Raw genomic sequence first — 26249 nt, 5'->3', positions numbered from 1 at the left:
TGGTGAGAGAGAGAGAGGGGAGCATTGGTGAGAGAGAGGGGGGGGCGTTGGTGAGAGAGAGAGAGAGGGGGGCATTGGTGAGAGAGAGAGAGAGGGGGGCATTGGTGAGAGAGAGAGATGGGGGGGGGGGCGTTGATGAGACAGAGGGTGGGGGTCCTGCAAACTTCGGGAGACAGCGGGGGTGCTGGGAGAGGCCCCCGCGGCAAGGGAGAATGTCCTCCCTTGCTGCTCCTCTACCCTCCCTCAGCCCTCCCTCGCACTCCCTCTGCCCTCCCTCGCTGCTCCTCTGCCCTCCCTCGTGCTCCCTCTGCCCTCCCTCGTGCTCCCTCTGCCCTCCCTCGTGCTCCCTCTGCCCTCCCTCGTGCTCCCTCTGCCCTCCCTCGTGGTCCCTCTGCCCTCCCTCGTGGTCCCTCTGCCCTCCCTCGTGGTCCCTCTGCCCTCCCTCGTGGTCCCTCTGCCCTCCCTCATGCTCCCTCTGCGCGCCCTCGCGCTCCCTCTGCCCTCCCTCGTGCCCTCTCTGCCCTCCCTCATGCTCCCTCTACCCTCCCTCGCGCTCCCTCTGCCTTCCCTCGCGCTCCCTCTGCCCTCCCTTGTGCTCCCTCTGCCCTCCCTCGCTTGCTCCCTCCCTCTCTCTGCATTCGCCCCCTCTTTCTCTCTTGCTCTCCCTATCACTCTCCCACTCTGCCACCCCCCTCTCTCTGCTCCCGCGCGCTCTCTCTCTATGCACCCAGGCACTCTCTCTCTTTCTGTTCCCGTGCTCTCTCTCTCTCTCTGCACCCCTGCTCTCTCTCTCTCTGCACCCAGGCACTCCCTCTCTCTCTGCTCCCGCGCGCTCTCTCTCTCTGTTCCTGCGCTCTCTCTCTCTCTCTCTCTGCACCTGCGCTCTCTCTCTCTGCCTGTCAGTGCATGGTGAAGTCCCTGTGTTTCTATCCTATGCATTTTGCTCCCTGCACTTCTCCATATCTCTGTGTTTTTCCCTTATGCAGTCATTGTCAGAACATATTGATGGAAGCTTCCAGAGCATGCAGAAGTTTCAAGAGCTTTTTTAAAAAATGATAAACTTCTCCTTTTTTTCAGACTACTTCTGAGAGAAGCAGTAAGGATCGCAAGACTAGCAGCAAAATTCCAAAGAAAGAAGCGGTGATTTTCTCTCTTAACCTTTCACTTTCCCCTTCTTGCCGCTCTGCCCCCTTCCTCGCCGCTCTGCACCCCCCCCTTCCTTGCCGCTCTGCACCCCCCCCTCGCCGCTCTGCCACCCCTTCCTCGCCGCTCTGCCCCCCCTTCCTCGCCGCTCTGCCCCCCCTTCCTCGCCGCTCTGCCCCCCCTTCCTCGCCGCTCTGCCCCCCCTTCCTCGCCGCTCTGCCCCCCCTTCCTCGCCGCTCTGCCCCCCCTTCCTCGCCGCTCTGCCCCCCCTTCCTCGCCGCTCTGCCCCCCCTTCCTCGCCGCTCTGCCCCCCCTTCCTCGCCGCTCTGCCCCCCCTTCCTCGCCGCTCTGCCCCCTTCCTCGCCGCTCTGCCCCCTTCCTCGCCGCTCTGCCCCCTTCCTCGCCGCTCTGCCCCCCCCCTTCCTCGCCGCTCTGTCCCCCCCTTCCTCGCCGCTCTGCCCCCCCCTTCCTCGCCGCTCTGCCCCCCCTCCTCACCGCTCTGCCCCCTTCCTCGCCGCTCTGCCCCCCCTTCCTCGCCGCTCTGTCCCCCCCCTCGCTGCTCTGCCCCCCCCTTCCTCGCCGCTCTGCCCCCTTCCTCGCCGCTCTGTCACCCCCCTTCCTCGCCGCTCTGCCCCCCCTTCCTCGCCGCTCTGCCCCCCCCTGTCATCTTTCTCAGTCCATCTCTCTTACCCCCCCTCCCCACCACAACTCAGTGCCCCCCCCCCTCAGCCTCTGTCCCTCTCCCCTTGACGCCTCTCCCTCTTCTCCATCCCACTTCTCCTGAAAGTGTTGACTCCTCTTTACATTGTGTTATTATTCTTCAGTCTTCATCTGTCACCTTTCCCAAACGCACATTATTCACATTTGGACTTTGACGAATCTTTGGCAATAACACATCACATCCTAGGCCATTCTTCTGCTTACTTAAAAATACAGCGGCACAGCTTACAGCCGGGGCTACCTGATAATAGGAATGGGAACGCTCCCATATCCAAGAGTACTGAGGGTGGTTGTGACTTATGGTTCAATTGCTGACTGCACCCCTGTTGAACCAGCAAGAAGGAGTACCACTGTGGAGAGCCAAGACAGAGAAAATGTGCTAGATTAGGAGTAGCAAAGCTTTGCTTTTAAACAGCTGTAGAATCTAGGACAAATGGGAGATTGAGTTGGTGGCAAGCCCCATAATCCTGAAGCCTTGGTGGGGGAGTGGGTGAAAAGAGCTACAGTAGGAGCATGGAAGGCCATGATACAAACAGAACAGGCAGCAGTCATACAACATATTGCTGAATGCATATTAAACTTTGCAAGAAACCTCAAGAGAGGACAGGAATGTGACATTGGAAAGAATGATTCAGATTCCTGAGATTGTAGTGGATCATTCAATAACACTCGGAGGGAGTTACACCAGAGAAGCCTTGGGGACGGTGAGGGGAGGTTAACCACAGCTATGATGGAGATGGAGGTTATTCACTATTATGGTAGGGCGAGAGTAGAGGAAGAAGATTAAGAGAAAGTGAATTTCGACACATGGAGAATGAGGAGATAAAGTTTGATATATCAGGATATGGAAGTGTATTAAATAGTCCCGAGAGGTGAGTGGTGTGAGAAAAATGGTGTTTACATACAGGCTGTGTGCGATATAGATTCTCCACTACCAACTGTTACCATAGATTCATTAAATAGGAATTAGATTGTTGCTTGAAAAGAGATGCATTAAAGGAAGAGTGGTCAGGAGGGAGGGAGCTCATGTAGGAAAAGTCCCAGCACAAGTTGAGTTGGAGTCAGAGATGTGAGCAATGATGAACCTTGACTGCATCATCCCGCAGGGAAGTGTTGGGTGAAGCTGTATAACATGGTGCTGAATCAAGCCATGATCGAGTGTATAAGCAAACTTGATTATATTAGAAAAAACTAAACTCTGGTCACCAGTAGCTTTCTTTGCTCAAAGAACATGGGTAAAGTTTTAATTTTTCTGCTTCTGTATGAGACTGATTCGAATGCACTCCCAAAATATTCTTCTTCCTTGTTCCTGATCGCACACCCAAATCTGGGAGGAATGCACTGGAGGCTGGATTGTGTTCAATTTTGATGTGTTCGAGAAAATGCTCTTTATTTCCCGGGCTCCTTTGAGCTGACTTTGTGGTCCTGTTTATTGATTCTTGTTTAGATAATCATTTGCACCAATGACAGTTGAACAGGCCTGTTCATTTTTTTTTAAAAGTAGATGGTTGAAATGGAAAGTCCTATTAACCAGTGCTATTGCCCTGAAACTTTGTTTCTAAGAGATAAATCTGTGGGTTTTTTTAATTTGCAAAGGAAAAGGACATATTTCCCTTTAACCTGGATGAATTTGTTACTGTGGATGAAGTGGGTGAAGAGGAAGAAACTCCTGGAAATCAGATCCCTGAAAGTAAATCTGAAACCAACGACCAACCTTCAGAAAAGGCTGAGCCAGAAGCAACAAAGGCAGAGACCACGCAGAAGGTCAAGGAGCCAGAGCCAGCTCCAGGTAAAGTCACAGTCAGTAATAGCTAGCCAGGGAGCCCCAAGAATCGGGTTCCCCGCATTCTGAAAACAGGGTCCCATGCAGACAGTACTCTACCAGACCCAGTCCTGGGTTTGACCAGTAGTGGAGGGAGGATGCTTGACTCTAGAATTGCTTCATGAAAAGTGTTTGCCTTTGCTGAATATGCTTGTGGTTAATCAGAATTTGATGAGAACAATAAAACAAATTCTGGAAATACTTTTCCCAGTTCCCAGGTCATTGACCTGAAATATTAACTCTGTTTCTCTCTCCACAGATGCTGCCAGACCTGCTGAGTATTTCCAACATTTTCTGTTTTTATTTCAGATTTCCAGCACCTGCAGTTGTTTTGCTTTTGTACGATTTGAAGGGAATTGTGTAATTAATGAGTGATTGGGGGGAAAAAAGATTGGAGAGCTAGTATTCTCAGTGGAGTGCCAATGGCAGCCTCCTGTGCTATAAATCCTGTGATGTTGCACCTGTTCTGAATCTTGAGTTGTATCTCCCAAGTTTGCAGCTGACAGGAGTCAGTAGTGTAGATGAGAATTGCAAGGTATAAAACAGGATATTGACACACTAATTGACATGCGACATAAAGGTCAGGTCAGGTTTTTTTATTTATTCATGGGATGTGGGCGTCATTGGCTAAGCCAGCATTTATTGCCCATCCCTAATTGCCCTTGAGAAGATAGTGTTGAGCTGCCTTCTTGAACCGCGGCAGTCCCTGTGGTGTAGGTACACCCACAGTGCTGTTAGGGAGGGAGTTCCAGGATTTTGACCAATGAAGGAACGGTCATTGATGAAGGCCATTGATGAAGCAGCTGAAGATGGTTGGCCCTGCGACTCTTACCTGAGGACCTGAGATGATTAACCTCCAACAGCCATCTTCCTTTGTGCTAGGTATGACTCCAACCGGCAGAGAGCTTTTCCCCCTGGCTCCCATTGACTCCAGTGGCTAGGACTCCCATATTCGGTCAAATGCTGCCTTGATGTCAAGGGCAGTCACTCTCACCTCACCTGTGGAGTTCGGCTCTTCTGTCCATGTTTGAACCAAGGCTGTAATGAAGTCAGGAGCTGAGTGGCCCTGGCGGAATCCAAACTGAGCATCAGTGATTGCTAAGCAAGTGCCGCTTAATAACACTGTTGATGACCCCTTCCATCACTTTACTGATAATGGAGAGTAGACTGATGGCGCGGTAATTGGCCAGGTTGGATTTGTCCTGCTTTTTGTGTACAGGACATACCTGGGGAATTTTCCACATTGGCAGGAAGATGCCAGTGATGTAGCTGTACTGGAACAGCTTGGCTAGGGGCGCACTAAGTTCTGGAGCACAGTACTGTTGCTGGAATATTGCCAGGGCCCATAGAATTGCGGTATCCATTGCCTTCAGCCATTTCTTGACATCATGTGCAGTGAATCGAATTGGCTGAGAACTGGCATCTGTGATGCCAGGGACCTCCAGAGGAGGCTGAGATGGAACATGCATAAATGCTTCAGCCTTATCTTTTGCACTGATGTGCTGGGCTCCCGCATCACTGAGGATGGGAATATTTGTGGATCCTCCTCCTCCAGTCAGTTGCTTAATTGTCCACTGCCACTTATGACGGTGTGACAGGATTGCAGAGCTCAGATCTGATCCTTTGGTTGTAGAATCACTTAACTCTGTCTAATGCTTGCTGTTTGGCGCCCAAGTAGTCTTGTGTTGTAGCTTCACCATATTGACACCTCATTTTTAGGTATGCCTGGTGCTGATCCCCTGGCTTGATGGCAATGGTAGAATGGGGAATATGCCAGGCCATGAGGTTTCAGATTGTGGTCAAGTACAATTCCGCAGTGCCTCGTGGTTGCCCATTCTTGAGTTGACCCAGTGTCATGAGACCTCATGGGGTCCAGAGTCAATATTGAGGACTCCCGGGGCAACTCCCTCCTGACTGTGTGCTGCCACCTCTGCTGGGTCTGTCCTGCCGGTGAGACAATCAATATGGTTTCACGGTGATCATTAGACTTTTAATTCCAGATATTTTATTGAATTCAATTCCGCCATCTGCTGTGACGAGATTCAAACCAAGGTCCCCAGAGCATTACCCTGGGTCTCTGGGTTACTTAGCATAGTGACAATACCACTATGGCACTGCCTCCCCTTGGAAGAGGCCTACTTGTTGACAGTTCCGAGGAGAACTTATGACCTTTTTTAAAGAAACTCCAGATTAGCATCCAAATGTACTGATGATGCCATGTTGTCCTTCCATTTTGTAGAAGAAAAATTCAGCCTTGAGAGGTATGATTCTAAAAAACACCTGAAGGCACTGGATACAGCAAAGTCACTGTGCACTGACAACTTTCTGGCTATAGAACTGAAAACGACTCCTCCTCCAGAACTAGCTGCGCCGCTAGCCAAGCTGTTCCTATACAACCACAGCACTGGCATCTGCCCGGCAATGTGGAAAATTGCCCAGTTATGTTCTATCCTCAAGAAGCAGGACAAATGCAATTGGCCAATTACTACCCTATCAGTCTACTCATGATCATCAGCAGGATCATGGAAGGGGTCATCAACAGTTCTATCGAGCAGCACTCCCTCAGTAATATAACATGCTCAGTTTGAATTCCACCAGGGCCACTTGGCTCCTGACCTCATTACAGCCTTGGTCCAAACGTGGATAAAAGAGCTGAACTCAAGAGGTGAGGTGAGAACCATATATGATCCTGAGAGATCTGGACAGGGTGGATGTGGAGAGGATGTTCCCTTTTGTGGAAGGATCTAGAACTTGGGGTCACTGTTTAAAAATAGGGGTCGCCCATTTAAAACAGATGAGGTGAAAATTTTTCACTCAAAGGGTCGTAAGCCTTTGGAACTCTCTTCCCGAAAAGGCAATGGAAGCAGAGTGTTTGAATATTTTTAAGGCAGAGGTGGATAGATTTTGGTAAGCAAGGGGGTGATAGGTTATTGGCAATTGGTGGGATGTAGAATTGAGATCAGCCAAGATCTTATTAAATGGCATACTCCTGCTCCTTGTTCACACGTGAGAGTGACTGCCTTCAACTGTGGCATCGAGGAGTTTGAGCAAAATTTAAGTTGATGAGAATCCAGGGAAAAACTGTCATACCCAGCACAAAGGAAGATGGTTATGATTGGAGGTCAATCATTTCAGTCCCAGGAGATCGATGCAGGAGTCCTTCAGGATAGTGCCCTAGTCCAACGATTTTCAGCTGTTGCATCAACGACCTTCACTCCATTATAAATATGGGAATGTTCACTGATGATTACAGTGTACAGTACCATTCACAACTCCTCAGATCCTGAAGCAGTCTGTGCCTGCATTCAGTAAGACCGGGGCAATACTCAGGCTTGGGCTGATAAGTAGCAAGTAACATTGACATCACAAATGTGTCAGGCAATGACGATCTCCAACAAGAGAGAATCTAACCATCTCTTTGACATTATCATCGCTCTATGCCCCACTATCAACATCCTGGGGGTTACCATTGAACAGAAACTGAACTGGACCAGCCATATAAATAATGTGGCTACAAGAGCAAGTCAGAGATTTCTGCACAGTAACTCACCTCCTGACTCCTCAAAGCCTGTCCACCATCTACAAGGCACAAGTCAGGAGTGTGATGGAATACTCTCCACTTGCCGAGATGAGTGCAGCTCCAACAACACTCAAGAAGCTTGACACCGTCCAGGACAAAGCAATCCACTTGATTGAAACCCCATCCACAAGTATTCACTCCCTCCACCACCGACGCAGAGTAGTAGCAGTGTGCACCATCTACAAAATGTACTGCAGGAATTCACCAAGGCTCCTTGAACAGCACTTTCCAAACCCATGACCGCTAACATCTGGAAGGTCAAGGACAGCTGTTGGATGGGAACACCACCTGCAGTTTGTCTCCCGAGTCACTGACCATCCTGATATGGAAATATATCGCCGTTCCTTCACTGTCACTGAATCAAAATCCTGGAACTCCCTAACAGCACTGTGGGTATGCCTACACTATATGGACTGTAGTGGTTCAAGAAGGCAACTCAAAGGATGATCAATCAATGTCCAGATTCCATGAACAAATAAAAAAAAAAATTCATAGAAACTAGGAGCAGGAATAGGCCATTCGGCCCTTCGAGCCTGCTCCGCCATTCATTCTGATCATAGCTGATCATCCAACTCGATAGCCTGCTCCTGCTTTCTCCCCATATCCTCTGATCCCTTTCGCCCCAAGAGCTATATCTAACTCCTTCCTTACTGGTCCATCCAGCGCATCCCACATGGTTGTGTTGCCTGACGCATCACACTACAGACACTTGCTACCACACCTGGGGTGACCACTGGTGGGAGACAAACAAAAATTAGATTTAGAAGAATCCTGCACCAATTGAGGAAATTCCTTCCTGTCCCTCTTAATCAATCAAAATTAGTCTAAGAGATCACACTGGCTCTGATTTACATATAAGCAACTTATACTCAGTTCTCTGTTTCTGCAATCTCCTTACCATTGTAGTTGCACTCAGCTACCCCGTTGTCCTGAAACCAACAAAGTCAAGGGACCAGAGAGTTTAGGGGCAGGATTAAGGTGTTTAAAGGACTGGAGGAGATTACAGAGGTAGTGGGGTGGGGAGGTTATGAAGGGATTTAACTACAACGAGAGCTGCAATTTGGCGCCCCCCCCCCCCCCCCAACAACACCTCCCCGGCAAAATCTGGAGCAAGGGCGGGTGGTTAAGGTAGGGCAGAGAACCTGCTGTCTTGCCAGCCTAATCCCTGGGGTGTGGGAGGCAAGTGGTTGCCATTCAGACCAGGAGTCTCAATACAACACGGGTGAAGGGGTCTGGACCTGGTTGGAATATGAACAGTAGATGTTGAGATGAGCTGAAGCTAAGAGGTGGGAGTGAGGAGAGAATTGGAATCATCACGCATGGTGATGATAATGTCATGGTGTGAGGCTCTGTATTAAATAGGCTGAGACAGGAGTGCTCTGAACTGAGCTGTCCAACCCAGGAGGGATAGTTACTTGATTGATGGTAATTCCCATACCCAAATGTATTGCTGGGAGGAATGAGGAATACCCTTCTCTGACACTTGTGATATGCTCACTGTCACCTTCTGAGGTCAGCTAGAGGAGGGGAGACAGCAAATGTATCCCCATCTCGAGAATAGATTAAGTTTGGATACTGGTGAGGATACAGGATGGGCTGCGTGGCCTTTTTCTATGCTGTGGACTCAAATATTACTTGATCAGTTCATACTAGCTGAGTAATCGTGTCTGTGTCTCACAGCAGGTGATGCACCAACGAAGGTGGTAGAGCCAATCGAGGTGAAATCTAAACCTGCACCTCAACCCAATCCCGAATCCCAACCCCAGCCCGAACTCCAGCCTCAGTCCCAGGCAGCTGTGAAGGAGGAACCTATGGAGACAGAGTCAGAGACAACCCAGGAGCAGCCATCTGCACCGGAGCCCAGCAAAGCTCAGCCTGTTGCAGACTCAAAAGAAGAGGCAACAGGAACAACGGCTGTCAAGAAAGAAGCAGCGCCTTCATTGGGTGGGGACGGTGAGCCTTCCCGCAAAAAAGTGGGCCAGCCCAGCAGTCAGTCCCCAGCCCCTGCATCGTCAGTCAGCTCTGGGGGAGATAGCGCCAAGTCTGCCAGCCTGGAACAGCGAGCAGGTGAGTGGTTTGTACAGGGAAATGTCTATAAATGTTATTTATATTCACAGAATCTCTCAGTGCAGAAGAGGCCCTTCGGCCCATCGAGTCTGCACCGACACGTGAGAAACACGTGACCTACCTACCTAATCCCATTTACCAGCACTTGGCCCATAGCCTTGAATGTTATGATGTGCCAAGTGCTCATCCAGGTACTTTTTAAAGGAGACAACCCGCCTCCACCACCCTCCCAGGCAGCACATTCCAGACTGTCACCACCCTCTGGGTAAAAAAGTTTCTCCTCACATCCTCCCTAAACCTCCTGCCCTTCACCTTGAACTTATGTCCCCTTGTGACTGACCCTTCAACTCAGGGGAACAGCTGCTCCCTATCCACCCTGTTCATGCCCCTCATAATCTTGTACACCTCAATCAGGTTGCCCCTCAGTCTTCTCCGCTCCAATGAAAACAACCCAAGTCTATCCAACCTCTCTTCATAACTTAAATGTTTCATCCCAGGCAACATCCTGGTGAATCTCCTCTGCACCCCCTCCAGTGCAATCACGTCCTTCCTATAATGTTGCAACCAGACCTGCACACAGTACTCCAGCTGTGGCCTCACCAAGGTTCTATACAACTGCAACATGACCTCCCTACTTTTGTCATCTATGCCTCGATTGATAAAGGCAAGTGTCCCATATGCCTTTTTCACCACCCCACTAACATGCCCCTCTGCCTTCAGAGATCTATGGACACACTCGCCAAGGTCCCTTTGTTCCTCAGAACTTCCTAGTGTCATGCCGTTCATTGAATACTTCCTTGTCAAATTACTCCTTCCGAAGTGTATCACCTCTCACTTTTCAGGGTTAAATTCCATCTGCCACTTATCTGCCCATTTGACCATCCCATCTATATCTTCGTGTAGCCTAAGACACTCAACCTCACTGTTAACCACCCAGCCAATCTTTGTGTCATCCGCAAACTTACTAATCCTACCCCCCACATAGTCATCTATGTCGTTTATATAAATGACAAATAATAGGGGACCCAGCACAGATCCCTGTGGTACGCCACTGGACACGGGCTTCCAGTCACTAAAGCATCCTTCTGTCATCACCCTCTGTCTCCTACGAATAAGCCAATTTTGAATCCACCTTATCCAAATTACCCTGTATCCCATGTGCATTTGTCATCTTTATAAGTCTCCCATGTGGGACCTTGTCAAAGGCTTTGCTGAAATCCATATAAACTACATCAACTGCACGTTGACTTTGAGGAAGTATTTCATAAAGATCATCATAAGAAACTGTTGAAACTGAAAGATGAAGCACATAGAAATTGAAGGCAAATTATTGATTTAGTTAGGAAAATGTCTGAGTGGCAGGGGACAGTGTGGATAATGGTCAGGCACTCTAAATAGCAGTGTGTGACTAATGGTGTCTCACAAGGATCTGTGTTAGGGGCTCAATTATTCATATTTTCCAAATGGGCTAAAGCTAGAAACAGTGGAGGTCCAAAGAGGCTTGGGGATCCTGTTACATAGACATAAAAATGTTATGAAGAGGAACAGAAAATTAATCAAAAAAGGTCAATGGTCAATCTATCTAGAGAACTGCTATTCAAGGGAGTAGCAGTCTTGCTTCAGCTATACAAAGCCCTGGTTAGACCACAGGACATATTGGCCTTGGAGGGAGTGCCATGTACATTTGCCAGGATGGTACCTGAACTCCAAGAGTTACAACTATGAGGGTAGTGTTGCCTGGAATTATGGGGTGATTTGATCAAAAATATTAAGGGAAACAGAATGGATTGAGGGGAACTATTGCCACTGGTTGTGGGTGGGATGCTAGATGCAGGCAGCATAATCTAAAAATGAGTCAGACCTTTCAGGAGTGAAGTTAGCAAGTTTGTCACCAAGTAGAAATTGATCCTGGAATAATTAATTTTGACTCAACCTTCTCTCCTTCAAGGAAAACAGTCCCAAATCCTCATCCTTGGAACCTTTTTCGTAAATCTTTTCAGCATTCTCTCTAATGCCTTCACATTTTCCTTAAAGTTTAGTGCCCAGAACTGGACCCAATGCTTTAGTTGAGACCGAACCAGTGTTCTATACAAATTTAATATTTTGTTTCTTTTGTACTCTCTGCCCCTATCAATAAAGCCTCGGATGCCTTATACATTTTAACTGTGCTCTCAACCTGTCCTGCCACCTTAAATGACTTAAGCACTTATACACCCAGGTCCTGTCACTCCAGCACCTGCATTAGGACTGTACCCTTTATTTCGCCAGGGCCACAGAGCTCCTGACTCATTACAGCCTTGGTTCAAACATGGACAATAGAGCTGAACTCCCGGGGTGAGGTGAGAGTGACTGCCCTTGACCTCAAAGCAGCATTTGACCGAGTGTGGCATCAAGGAGCCCCAGCAAAGCTGGAGTCAATGGGAATCGGGGAAAACTCTCTGCTGGTTGGAGTCATACCCAGCACAAAGGAAGATGGTTGTGATTGTTGGAGGTCAATGACCTCAGTTCCCAACCATCTTCAGCTGTTTCATCAGTGACTTTCCTTCCATCATAAGGTCATAAGTGGGGATGTTCGCAGATGATTGCACAATGTTCAGCACCATTCGCGACTCTTCAGATACTGAAGCTGTCCATGTCCAAATCCAGCAAGTGTGTCTGTCACTCACTCACCCCGGGCCACTCTCAGTGCAATTTTGTCTGTCACTCACTGACCCTGGGGCTCTCTAGGTGCAGGTGTGTCTGTCACTCACACACCCCGGGTCTCTCTCTTGGTACAGATGTGTCTGTGTCACTCACTGACCCCGGGTCTCTCTCGGTACAGGTGTGTTTGTCACTCACTGACCCCGGGTCTCTCGGTATAGGTGTGTTTGTCACTCACTGACCCCAGGTCTCTCTCGGTACAAGTGTGTTTGTCACTTACTGACCCCGGGTCTCTCTCGGTACAGGTGTGTTTGTCACTCACTGACACTGGGTCTCTCTCGGTACAGGTGTGTCTGTCACTCACTGACCCCGGGGGTGTCTCAGTACAGGTGTGTTTGTCACTCAATGACCCCGGGTCTCTCTCGGTACTGGTGTGTTTGTCACTCACTGATCCCGGGGGTGTCTCAGTGCAGGTGTGTCTGTCACTCACTGACCCCGGGTCTCTCTCGATACAGGTGTGTTTGTCACTCACTGATCCTGGGTCTCTCTCGGTACAGGTATGTTTGTCACTCACTGACCCCGGGTCTCTCTCGGTACAGGTATGTTTGTCACTCACTGACCCCGGGTCTCTCTCAGTATAGGTGTGTTTGTCACTCACTGACCCCGGGTCTCTCTCGGTACAGGTGTGTTTGTCACTCACTGATCCCGGGGGTGTCTCAGTGCAGGTGTGTATGTCACTCACTGACCCCGGGTCTCTCTCAGTACAGGTGTGTCTGTCACTCAATGACCCCGGGTCTCTCTCGGTACAGGTGTGTTTGTCACTGACCCCGGGTCTCTCTCGGTACAGGTATGTTTGTCACTCACTGACCCCAGGTCTCTGTCGGTACAGGTGTGTTTGTCACTCACTGACCCCGGGTCTCTCTCAGTACAGGTGTGTCTGTCACTGACTGACCCCGGGTCTCTCTCAGTACAGGTATGTTTGTCACTCACTGACCCCGGGTCTCTCTCGGTACAGGTATGTTTGTCACTCACTGACCCCGGGTCTCTGTCGGTACAGGTGTGTTTGTCACTCACTGACCCCGGGTCTCTCTCAGTACAGGTGTGTCTGTCACTGACTGACCCCGGGTCTCTCTCAGTACAGGTATGTTTGTCACTCACTGACCCCGGGTCTCTCTCAGTACAGGTGTGTTTGCCACTCACTGACACTGAAGGCTTTTCACAGGTAAATGAGATCAGCTGTGAATCATGTGAATGTGGTTAATTGTGGGTTTCCCTGAGGCATTTAAGTAGTAGAGGATACAGATGCAGCCCGAGTATCAATTCACCAGCCCTTGTTCTTATTAGATCAGTTGAGCTGGTGGGTTTTTTAGCCAGGCTAATGCATTTTATTCTAAACAGATGCTAAGCTGAGAAGAGAGCCGACTTCTGAGGTGGAACCAGAAGCAAAGCGGATGAAGTTAGGAGGGCCAGCCCTTGCTGAGTTTAAAATGCCGCCCTATAAGCCCAGCAATCCTATAGGTGAGTCCAGCACAACATTGCTGCATGCAGCTTTCAGCTTGGGTTTACAGTAACATTTTATACAAAATGTACTTGTTAGCTGTGAATTTTGACTGTGCAATGCTTATAAAGAGGAGCACCAGTGAGTGTTAGGAGTGGGTTCTCCCTTGGGTTAAGTGTGTGTCTCTACCTTGTCTCTTGCTCTGTCCCTCCCCTGTAACCATCCCTTTCTCTCTTCCCTGCTGTCTCTCTCTTTGACTAGATGCTGTTATTTCTGCTCTGAAATTGGAACTTGGAGCCTCTAGCACCAACTCTTTTAAATTCTCAACTTACAGGTCTATAGGGGTAGAGTGAGGAGTGCAACTGACTGAATTGTTGTTCAGAGAGCTGTCATGGACTCTATGGAACGAATGACTTCCTCCTGTGCAGTAATGACTCCACACCTGGAGGATGATAAAAGCTGCCTTAAAGGCACAGGGACTACTATTTCCAGTCAATTGGGCTGGTTTTGTTTGTGAAGGTGACGCACTGTACGCAGGGTGTCTCCAAGGATATGGAGGCTGCGAATGTGCGGGCAGTGAGTGCTACGCACAGCTGCTCTGGCGGTAGGATCCTGGGGGGGGTTTGAGGGGTGGGTATATGCGAGGCGCTGTTCTGATGAGCTCGGGCTAGATTAATTTAGATGCTGCATCTTGGAGCCTGCGGTCAGGAAAGCTCAAATCACTGCTAACATCTGTTCTGACCCTGTAGGTGTTGAATTTATTGTTCCAAAGACCGGTTACTTCTGTCAGATTTGTTCCCTGTTCTACACGAATGAAGACACAGCCAAGGTCACTCACTGTGGCACTGTGTTACACTACAAGAATATGGAGGTAAGAGTTTCACTTCAGTCCTCTTATTGTGTTCTGGAACAATCCATTTCAGGTCCTGCTCTTAAAATAACAGCAGTGTCATTAAAACCCAGAGCTGTGTGCTGACCACACACAACATATACTGCATGAGGTGTGAGGTTGGTATGAGATGGAATGAATTCAATAAGGCTTAACTGCTGAAGTGAGCAGTAATTGGGCTGGTGTGGCTGAGATGGGAAACAGACCTTTTCCTCGCTTACTGTGAGATAGCAACATGTCTCCATGGCAGCCATGAGCCGAGAGTCAGGAGTCTCAGTCCCGCATTCTGTTGCGGCATGGAGAATCACATTTTGAGGCCAGAATCCTTTTGAGGCCATAAATTCTAATTTAAGTGAATTGATCCATGGATGAATTATAACTTAAAAAAGGAGAAAACTTCCAGGTTGGATCAAATAGAGTTTAGTTGTTTGGGGAGTGGGAGGGGAAGCTGTATGTGGGCTAGAAATTCGGGCTTAAGTTTTTTTATTCATGGGATGTGGGCGTCGCTGGCTGGCCAGCATTTATTGCCCATCCCTAATTGCCCTTGAGAGGGTGGTGGTGAGCTGTCTTCTTGAACCACTGCAGGCCATGTAGTGTAGGTACACCCACAGTGCTGTTAGGGAGGGAGCTCAAGGATTTTAACCCAGTGACAATGAAGGAACGGAGATATATTTCCCAGTCAGGATGGTGAGTGACTTGGAGGGGAACTTCCAGGTGGTGGTGTTCCCATCTATCTGCTGCCCTTGTCCTTCTAGATGTTAGTGGTCGTGGATTTGGAAGGTGCTGTCTTAGGAGCGTTGGTGAGTTGCTGCAGTGCATCTTGTAGATGGTACACACTGCTGCTACTGTGCGTCAGTGGTGGAGGGAGTGAATGTTTGTGGATGTGGTGCCCATCAAACGGGCTGCTTTGTCCTGGATGGTGTCAAGCTTCTTGAGTGTCGTGGGAGCTGCACTCCAGGGAAGTGGGGAGTATTCCATTACACTCCTGACTTGTGCCTTGTAGATGGTGAACAGACTCTGGGGAGTCAGGAGGTGAGTTACTCTCCCTTGATAGTGGGGGATTCAGTGATAGTAATGCCATTGAATGTCAAGAAGCGGTGGTTAGATTCTCCCTTGTTGGAGATGGTCATTGCCTGGCACTTGTGGTTGGACAAATGTTACTAACCTGGATATTGTCCAGGTCTTGCTGCATTTGAACATGGACTGCTTCAGTGTCTGAGGAGTCGCTAATGGTGCTGAACATTGTGCAATCATCAGCGAACATCTCCACTAATGACCTTATGATGGAAGGAAGGTCACTGATGAAGCAGCTGAAGATGGTTGGGCTGAGGAACTCCTGCAGTGATGTCCTGGAGCTGAGATAATTCTCCAGCAACCAGAACCATCTTCCTTTGTGCTAGGCATGACTCCAACCAGCGGAGAGTTTCCCCCATTCCCATTCCTGACTGTGATAGATAACCACAGATTGCAGAGATAGATTTATGACATGCAACAGTCTCAGTAATCTCTCTGCTGGAAATGTGCACTAAACATGAGATTTATTTGTATTAATTTACAGAAATATGTGACACAGCGACAAGAAGAGCTACGAAAGCAGCAGGAACGCATGGCCAAGCAGGATAAGTGACGTGAGCCACACTCACCCAGCACTGTCTTTAGTCAAAGTATATTTCGGGTCCAAGTGTTCCCTTTTCTCCTATTTTATCAGTTAGCTAGGCGGTTACAACATTGTACAAATGATCTTTCCACAGCTGTAACGATTATGGAAACTGTTGTTTTTGGGTTAGTATTGTTGTCTTGTGTTTTTACATAAATTGTTGTAACAATTGGCGATTCTGTTATAAGTCAATTAAACTTGATTATGTTCTAGAGAAAGTGTTTGTTTTAAATTCTTTCCCTATGTGTAGTATGTGTGTATGTATAGTTCCAGTCTGTGGCCCTGTATAGTGTGACAGTGAACAGCATCTGGCCATGTGCAGTGTGACTATGTGGATCAGGTTCGTCCAACCCGCAGCCCGCTAGCCGGATTGTGGCCCCGGGAGCCTCTGAGACGAGTAAATGAAGTTGAAGATTTCGCAAGGGGCTGCACCTCCCATCACAGGCTGTTCCGCTCCCACATTTGCCACTGATGGTGTTTGCTGCTCACGAGTAAGCCCGACTGCAGAGTGTGTGAGTGTGTTGGGGGGGGGGGGAGGGGTTGCTGTGGGGGCCCCAGGCAGGAAGAGAGGCTGGCCATGGCTCCAGATGATGGGGAGATGAATACCCTCCCTATCCAGGGTATGTGTGCATATGAGAAAGGGGGAGGGGGGACAGAGTGTGCGAGAGAGAGGGGCAGGGGGTAGAGAGCGTGCATGCAAGAGTGGGAGGGGGGAGAGGCGCTGCGGGGGGGTGGGGGGGGTGCAGGGTTTGAGCTTGCTCGAGGGGTACGGGGTGCGAATGCATGTTGTAAAGAGAATATCATTTTTCCTAATGCTGCTGTGAAGCAGGCTTGTAGGGGCTGTGTGTGTGTGACTAATATAATTAAACTGAAGAGCCAGACTGCAAGATTTGAATCATCAAAAGGGTTTGGTATAAAAGTGGGTATTTTGAAGTGGAGATGAGCAAGCCAAGATGGGATCCCGGTCGATACAGTATGAATGGGAATTTGCACTAGGTGATAAGTGAGGAGTGAATTGTTAGCTGTTTGTATTTCAAAAATTGTAAGTAAATAAAGCAAAGTTATTTATTTTTCCTGAAAGTGCTGTCCATAATGACAACATGAACGATTTTTATATTCTGGGAAAGGTAACTTGCAAAGAAAGTTTAGAACAATGGGTTTAGAGATAAAAGGGGAGAAAATATACTTAAGGGAAGATTGAAAGTATGAGGTGAGGGGCCATGTGAGATCGTGGAAGGTGGGCTGTGCAAAGACAGGCCTGTGAAAAGTAGCCTCCAGTCACCTCAGAGAAGTGCCTGTTAGTTCCAGTCACAGAAACACTGTGCAGAAGAGGCCCTTCGGCCCATTGAGTCTACACCGACATGTGAGAAACACCTGACCTACCTACCTAATCCCATTTACCAGCACTTGGCCCATAGCCTTGAATGTTATGACGTGCCAAGTGCTCATCCAGGTACTTTTTAAAGGATGTGAGGCAACCCACCTCCACCACCCTTTTTCACCACCCCACGTGCCCCTCCGCCTTCAGAGACCTATGGACACACATGCCAAAAGTCAGCCAGATTTTACTACAAGCTTTGGATTTCCATTTTCAAGGGAGAGGGAAGCTTGTGAAATACCTCCCTTATAGCAACAGTTTCCTTATTTAAAGAAAGATGTAATTGCATTGGAAGCAGTTCAAAGAAGGTTTACTATACTAATACCAGGAATGGGCGGGTTGTCTTGTGAGGAACGGCTGGATAGGTTAGGCTTGTATCCGCTGGAGTTTAGAAAAGGCAACTTAATTGAAAACTTTAATATCCTGAGGGGTCGAGACAGGGTGGATATGGAGAGGATGTTTCCTCTTGTGGGAGAATCTAGAACGAGAGTTCACTATTTAAAAATAAGAAGTCACTTGTTTAAGACCGAGATGAAGATAAATTTTTTCTGAGGGTTGAGTGTCTTTGGATCTCTTCCTCAAAAGGCAATGGAAGCAGAGTCTTCGAATATTTTTAAGGCAGAGCCAGATGGATTCTTGATAAGCAAGGAGGGTGAAAGGTTATCGGGGGTAGGCAGGAGTGTGAGGTTGAGGTTACATTCAGATCAGCCATGATCTTACTGAATAGCAGAGCAGGCTCAAGGGGCTGAGTGGCCTACTCCTCCTCATTCATATGTTCGTACACAAAATCTGGACATTGCTTTTATGGCCTAGGTTGGTAGGTAGAGCTCATGAGATATATGCACTGCTGTCAGTATCTGTGGAATATGATGCGGTAAGAAAAGCTATTCTGAGTGAATATGAATTGGTTCCTGAGGTCTCGGGGAAAATTTTGCAATGTAAGGGAAACAGCCTGGGCAGACTTGCATTGAGAGAGTAACAGTAATTTTGACTGTTGGATACGGACATTAAAGGTAGAGACAACATATGCAGCATATGAGGGTGACCATTGACCAGAAACTGAACTGGACTAGCCATGCAAACACTGTGGCTACGAGAGCAGGTCAGAAGCCAGGAATTCTGCAGCGAATAACCTACCACCTGACTTCCCAAACCCTATCCACCATCTACAAGTCAGGAGTGGGATGGAATACTCCCCACTTGTCTGGATGAGTGCAGCTCCCACACTCAAAAAGCTTGACACTATCCAGGACAAAGCAGCCCCGCTTGATTGGCATAACATCCACAAACATTCACTCCCTCCACCACCGACGCGCAGTAGCAGCCGTGTGTGTACCATCTACAAGATGTACTGCAGGAACTCACCAAGGCTCCTTTGATAGCACCTTCCAAACTCAAGACCACTACCATCTTGAAGGACAAGGGCAGCAGATAAATGGGAACACCACCACCTGGAAGTTCCCCTCCAAGTCACTCACCATCCTGACTTGGAAATATATCGCCGTTCCTTCACTGTCGCTGGGTCAAAATCCTGGAACACCCACCCCTAACAACACTGTGGGTGTACCTACACCACATGGACTGCAGCGGGTCAAGAAGGCAGCTCACCACCACCTTCTCAAAGGCAATTAGCAATGGTCGATAAATGCTGGCCTTGCCAGCGATGCCCACATTCTGTAAATGAATTTAAAAAAAGGAAAATTCTTTTGGAGGAATTTAAAGATTCACTTCCTTCGATAGTTAGAACCTATGTGGAGGAGCACAGTGTTAAAACAGCTCAGCAAGCAGCAGCGATAGCTGATAAGACTGAGTGAGTCCACAGGTCTGAACCTTGTTTCTGTCACCCTTTTAAATCCGAGAAGGATAGAAAGTGGGAAGGTGAAAGGAAGGTATGTGGTCAGGGATAGGGACGGTTGGGAAATGTCAGGAAATTTCTTCTCGGATCAGAAAGGAACGTGCTGAGGGTGGAAGCGACAGTCAAAGACTTGTGTTTCCATTGTGATAAGGTTGGTCACACAGTCAGGAGGTTACAGCAAAAACCTGTTGTGGGTTTGGAGATGTAGAGGCAAGGAAAAACAGGTTTGTGTGTAGATGGAGCAGGGATAACCAGTGTTAGATAAAGAAGTGGGAATGTGTTCACAAGTTAGCCAGGGAGTGATGAAGGGCAGGTTACAGAAATGTTAAATATTTTATATGTGAAGGGAAAGTCTATCCATGTGTACAAGATGGAGCAGGTAAAGGTTAACAAAATTTTAAGGGACATGGGGGCTAGTCGGTCCTTAATGCTATGGGACAAGAGGGTTGTTTTAAAATTCATTCACAGGATGTGGGCATCGCTGGCTGGGCCAGCATTTATTGCCCATCCCTAGTTGCCCTTGAGAAGGTGGTGGTGAGCTGCCTTCTTGAACCACTGCAGTCCATGTGGTGTAGGTACACCCACAGTGCTGTTAGGAAGGGAGTTCCAGGATTTTGACCCAGCGACAGTGAAGGAACGGTGATATATTTCCAAGTCAGGATGGTGAGTGACTTGGAGGGGAATTTCCAGGTGGTGGCGTTCCTAACTATCTGCTACCCTTGTTCTTCTAGATGGCAATGGTCCTGGGTTTAAAAGGTGCTGTTGAAGGAGCCTTGACGAATTCCTGCAGTACATCTTGTAGATGATATACACTGCTGCTACTGTGGCTCGGTGGTGGAGGGAGCGAATGTTTGTGGATGTGGTGCCAATCAAGCGGGCTGCTTTGACCTGGATGGTGTCAAGTTTCTTGAGTGTTGTGGGAGCTGCACTCATCCAGGCAAGTGGAGAGTATTCCACCACACTCCTGACTTGTGCCTTGTAGATAGTGGACAGGCTTCAGGGAGTCAGGAGGTGAGTTACTCACCACAGGATTCCTAGCCTCTGACCTGCTCTTGTAGCCACAGTATTTATATGGCTGGTCCAGTTCAGTTTCTGGTCAATGGTAACCCCCAGGATGTGGATAGTGGGGGATTCAGTGATGGTAATGCCATTGAACATCAAGGGGCAATGGTTGGATTCTCTCTCGATGGTGATGGTCATTGCCTGACACTAGTGTGGCGTGATTGTTATTTGCTATTTATCAGCCCAAGCCTGGATGTTGTCCAGATCTTGCATTTGGACATGGACTGCTTCAGTATCTGAGTCGTCGCGAATGGTGCTGAACATTGTGCAATCATCAGCGAACATCCCCACTTCTGACCTTATGATGGAAGGAAGGTCATTGATGAAGCAGCTGAAGATGGTTGGGCCGAGGACACTACCCTGAGGAACTCCTGCGGTGATGTCCTGGAGCTGAGATAACTGACCTCCAACAGCCACAATCATCTTCCTTTGTGCTAGGTATGACTCCAACAAGGGGAGAGTTTTCCCTCCGATTTCCATTGACTCCAGTTTTGTAGGTCTCCTTGATGCCACACTCGGTCAAATGCTGCCTTGATGTCAAGCGCAGTCACTCACACCTCACCTTGAGAGTTCAGCTCTTTTGTCCATGTTTGAACCAAAGCTGTAATGAGGTCAGGAGCTGAGTGGCCCTGGCGGAACACAAACTGGGTATCAGTGAGCAGGTTATTGCTAAGCAAGTCTCCCTTGATAACACTCTTGATGACCTCTTCCATTACTTTACTGATGATCGAGAGTAGACTAATGGGGCGGTAATTGGCCAGGTTGGATTTGCCCTTTCTATGTACAGGACATACCTGGGCATTTTCCACATAGCCAGGGAGATGCCTGTGTTGTGGCTGTACTGTAACAGCTTGGATAGGGGCAAGGCAACTTCTGGAGCACAAGTCTTCAGTACTATTGCCAGAATACTGTCAGGACCCATCAGTATCCAGCGCATTAAGCCGTTTCTTGATATCACGTGGAGTGAATTGAATTGGATGAAGACTGGCATCTGTGATGCTGGGGACCTCCAGAGGAGGCAGAGATGGATCATCCACTCGGCACTTCTGGCTGAAGATTGTAGCAAAAGCTTCAGCCTTATCTTTTGCACTGATGTGCTGGGCCCCTCCATCATTGAGGATGGGGATATTTGTGGAGTCTTCTCCTCCAGTGAGTTGTTTAATTGTCCACCACCATTCACGACTGCAGAACCTAGATCTGATCCGTTGGTTGTGGGATCGCTTAGCTCTGTCCATCACTTGCTGCTTATGCTCTGGGGACCCGGACGTAAGTAGTCCTGTGTTGTAGCTTCACCAGGTTGACACCTCATTTTTAGGTGTGCCTGGTGCTGCTCCTGGCATGTCCTCCTGCACTCTTCATTGAACCAGGGTTGATCCCCTGGCTTGATGGTAATGGTAGAGTGGGGGATATGCTGGGCCATGAGGTTACAGATTGTGTTCGAGTACAATTCTGCTGCTGCTGATGGCCCACAGCGCCTCATGGATGCCCAGTGTTGAGTTGCTAGATCTGTTTGAAATCTATCCCATTTAGCATGGTGGTAGTGCCACACAACATGATGGAGGGTATCCTCAATGTGAAGGTGGGACTTTGTCTCCATAATGACTCTGCAGTGGTCACTCCTACCGATACTGTCATGGGCAGATGCATCTGTGGCAGGCAGGTTGGTGAGGGTGTGGTCAAGTATGTTTTTCCCTCTTGTTGGTTCCCCCACCACCTGCCACAGACCCAGTCTAACAACTATGTCATTTAGGATTCAGCCAGCTCGGTCAGTAATGGTGCTACCGAGCCACTCTTGGTGATGGACATTGAAGTCCCCACCCAGAGTACATTCTGTGCCCTTGCCGCCCTCAGTGCTTCCTCCAAGTGGATTCAACTGTGGGGGGGGGGGGTGCAGACAATACGTGGTAATCAGCAGGGAGTTTACTTGCCCATGTTGGGCCTGATGCTATGAGACTTCATGGGTTGCGGAGTCTATGTTGAGCATCCCAGGGCAACTCCCTTCCAACTAACTCCCTCCCGACTGTATACCACTGTGTCGCCACCTCTGCTGGGTCTGTCCTGCTGCTGGGACAGGACATACCCAGGGATGGTGATGGTGGTGTCTGGGACATTATCTGTAAGGTATGAATCAGTGAGGATGACTGTGTCAGGCTGTTGCTTGACTAGTCTGTGAGACAGCTCTCCCAATTTTGGCACTAGCCCCCAGATGTTAGTAAGGAGGACTTTGCAGAGTCAGCAGGGCTGAGATTGCCAGGGTGGTCCGTCTGGTTTCATTCCTTTTTTTTTGTGACTTTGTAGCAGTTTGTTATAACTGAGTGGCTTGCTAGGCCATTTCAGAGTCAACCACATAGCCATGGGCCTGGAGTCACATGTAGCCAGTCCAGCTAAGGACAGTAGATTTTCTTCCCTAAACGGCATGAGTGAACCAGATGGGTTTTTACAACAATCAAGAATGGTTTCATGGTCATCATTAGACTTTTAATTCCAGATTTTGATTGAATTCAAATTCCACCATCTACTGTGGCAGGATTTGAACCTGGGCCCCCAGAGCATTACCCTGGGGTGACAATACCTCTATGCCACTGCATCCCCAAAGGGAAAGAGTAAAGTGGAATTCATGGAGATACAAAACAAATTCCATTGTGTAAGGTAAATTTATAAAGTAAGTTGAAAACGGGTGAGGTGATTGTTGGGGTAATGGAAAAATTGCCCATTGCAGGGGTTCAACTTATCCTAGGAATTGATATTGCTGGGTTCACATGATGGTGATGCCTACTGTAGTCGAGCAGCCTGTGGAGACGCAATCAACAGAGGAATTGCAGAAAGACCATCCTAGATTGTTTCCAGGTTGTGTAATAAAAGATCACAGACTCGGGTTGAAACAGGAAGAGGAAGAATCTAAAAGACGGGGAAGATGCTGACATCCAGTTAGCTGGATCTTTCTTTGAAAAAATTGTTCAGGAAGGGAACATGGAAGAGGGTGCGGCTGAAGTGTTTAGCTCAGTGAAATTAGTAGAGTTACAGCAGAAAGACCCACGACTAAAGCAGTTATACCAGGCAACTCATTCTGAAGGAGTGGCAGAATGTATTCCAGAGCGGTGTTAATGAAGAAATGGAGACTCCATGTTCTGGCAGGTGAAAAGTAGATGGTAGTACACCAATAGTAATACCATCTGGATACAGAAATGAAACACTAAGAGTGGCTCATGAAACTCTAATTTAGGAATTAGGAAAAATCAGGCTAAAGTATGAAAACATTTCTATTGGCCTGGACTACATAAAGATGTAGTCAGATTCTGTAGAACATGACAGGTGGTAGGAAAACCTCAAGCAGTGATTAAACTTGCACCTTCAATTTAGACTCCAGCATTGGAGGAAACGTTTACCAGGGTCCTGATTGATTGATTGTGTCAGGCCTCTCCCTGCCAGGAAAATATAATATCCATAATTTAATTGAAATTTATTGAAAGGATAGGAATAGTGTGTGTGTGTGTGTGTGTGTGGGGTGGGGGGATGAGGACTTAATTGAATTAAAGACAGTTGGTTAAAGGCTTTGATGTATCAGAAGACAAGCTAGGTTTGAAATGATAAATAGTTAAACAGGGTTGAACTTGTAGAATGTGAGGTGTAAAAGGAAAATTTGCATTTTTAGATAGACACGAGTAGTGAATTTCAAAGAGGTGGTAAGGTGTTACACTTAGTCAGCAGAGGCTCAGCCAAACAGTGTGTTTATTTTTCCCCAAGCTTACTGATGACAAATCTTCCATAGTATCAATTTTATTATTCAAAGAGTAGAGTTGGAAAGACAGATTGGGACAATGGGGTTTACATTGAAAAGGGAGAAATCTGTATAAAGGAGGTGAGGTTGTGTGCAGGAAAGAAGGCATTGTACGAGTGTGAAAAGCCTCCAGCCACTGTGCCCAAATTGCTGTCTGCAAGAACTGTAGTTACAAAAACTCACTTTGAACGTCCCTGGCTGGGGTATTGTGTGGTGCTTTGCCTGGATCTGTTAAAATCTGTTTTGTTTTTACTGTTGCCTAAACAGAGGTGTAACTGGGAGTTAGATTAACTAGGGGAGCTAGGAGTTATCATAGTAGTAATTTGTAAACCTATGTATGTGCTTAAAATAATTTTTTATTATTAATAAAGATTTTAGTTTTGTAAGAAACCTATAAACTCTGTTGTCTTATTACTACTGAATTCAAGGCATGCATCTCGGAATAAATACAAATTGTAAAATAGTTGTTTCAAGTTTCCCTCTGGGATTTGAACAGCTCAGCATTTGCCAACCGTTGTGCTGTAACAAAACTGGGAGCTCTTTGGGGGATATATTTGATATTCCTTGATTAGTTTGAAGTTGGTGAATCCTAAGGTTACGAGCACGAGTAGCACTTGGAATTCATGAGTTTGTGAGAGTTTTTTTTTAAAGTGGTGAGACTGCAATATGGCTTTGGCAGTTGCTAAGACTTGGCTGGGAGTTGAAGTTATAACTTTGGTTTACAAAAGGCAAATAAAACTTAAGTTAATGGAATTGGCAGGTGCAAGGAAATCAGACATGGCACAGCATTTGAAACTGGAAGGAACCTGAGAGACTGAATTCTCCAAGGGGTGGTTAATTGGAATGGGCTCAAATTCAGTTGCAAATGAAAAAAATTGGAACTGGAAGCAGCAGAAAAGAAAGAGCAGACGAAGAAAATGGAACAGGCAGAAAGGCAGGAGAGGGAAAGGGAATTAGAAACGGCAAAATTAGAAAAGGAGGAAAGAGAGAGAGAGAGAATTCCAACTTAAACTGCTGGCAGTTAAATAGAAGAAACTCCAGCAGATGCGGAAGGACTTAATTCCAGACCAGAGCCCAGTGAGGAGGTGTTGAAATTTGTACACGCTCTTCCAAAGATTGAGGAAAGAGACGTTGAAGCATTCTTTATTTCATTTGAGAAGACAGCTGAACAGATGAAATGGCCACAGGAAAACTGGACATTGTTGTTACAATCCAGGTTGGTGGGTAGAGCCCATGAGGTTTATGCTTCATTGTCAGAAGAAATGTTGGTGAACTATGATGTGTTGTGAAAGGCTATTTTGAGTGCGCATGAATTGGTTGCTGAGGCATACAGACAGAAATTTAGGAATATGAGAAAACAGCCTGGGCAAACTTATAGATAAAAACAAAAAAATTGCGGATGCTGGAAATCCAAAACAAAAACAGAATTACCTGGAAAAACTCAGCAGGTCTGGCAACACCGATGCTGCCAGACCTGCTGAGTTTTTCCAGGTAGTTCTGTTTTTGTTCTGGGCAAACTTATATTGAGTTTGAGGGGGTAGAACAAAGTAATTTAACTGGTGGATACTAGCTTTAAAGATAGAGATGACATATGCAGCTCTTAGAGAAGTAATTTTTTTGGAAGAATTTAAAGATTCAATTCCTTCAGTAGTGAGAACTCGTGTGGAGGAACAGAGGGTTCAGACGGCAGAGATAACTGATGATTATGAGTTAGTTGATAGACCTAAACCTTTTTTTCATCAACCTTTTAAATCAGGGAAGGATAGACAGTGGGAAGGTGAAAGGAAGATGGGTAGTCAGGGAAGAGGAGGAGTAGCTGGAAGTTCCCAGGAAGTTTTTTCAGAGTAAAAAGGAAGGTGCTGAGGGTAAGAGTGACATTTGAAAGTTGAGGTGTTTCCATTGTAATAAAGTTGGACACACGAAGTCAGTGTGTTGGAAGTTGCAGGGCAAATCTGTTGGGATTATTGGGGTGGAGAAAGTTCTGGAAGTAAAAGTACTCTGGGTTCTGAGGTTCAAGCACAGGAAAAACAGGTTTGTGTACAGGTAAAACAGGAAGAATCAGTGATAGCTAAAGAAGTGGGAATGTGTTCACAATTTACCCAAGGGAGTTCTGAGGAGCAGGTTGCAGAGATGTTTAAAGACTTTGTGTGTGACAGGGGA

General features: G+C 47.5%; 1 protein-coding gene across 1 annotated transcript in view; it reads left to right on the top strand.

Moving 5' to 3' along the window:
- Nucleotides 1–16230, top strand: part of znf638 (zinc finger protein 638) — a 157063-nt gene extending 140833 nt beyond the window's left edge. The window contains exons 22-27 of the mRNA XM_041183996.1: nt 1078–1140; nt 3460–3652; nt 8946–9332; nt 13371–13490; nt 14220–14341; nt 15918–16230. Coding sequence (XP_041039930.1) covers nt 1078–1140; nt 3460–3652; nt 8946–9332; nt 13371–13490; nt 14220–14341; nt 15918–15986 — 954 coding nt within the window. The 3' untranslated portion in view covers nt 15987–16230. The remainder of the gene's footprint in view (nt 1–1077; nt 1141–3459; nt 3653–8945; nt 9333–13370; nt 13491–14219; nt 14342–15917) is intronic.
- Nucleotides 16231–26249: the final 10019 nt, after the last annotated feature.

Source organism: Carcharodon carcharias, chromosome 1, assembly GCF_017639515.1.
Source record: "Carcharodon carcharias isolate sCarCar2 chromosome 1, sCarCar2.pri, whole genome shotgun sequence".
In the NCBI taxonomy this organism is placed as follows: Eukaryota; Metazoa; Chordata; class Chondrichthyes; order Lamniformes; family Lamnidae; genus Carcharodon; species Carcharodon carcharias.
This window is presented reverse-complemented; position numbering and strand designations above follow the sequence as displayed.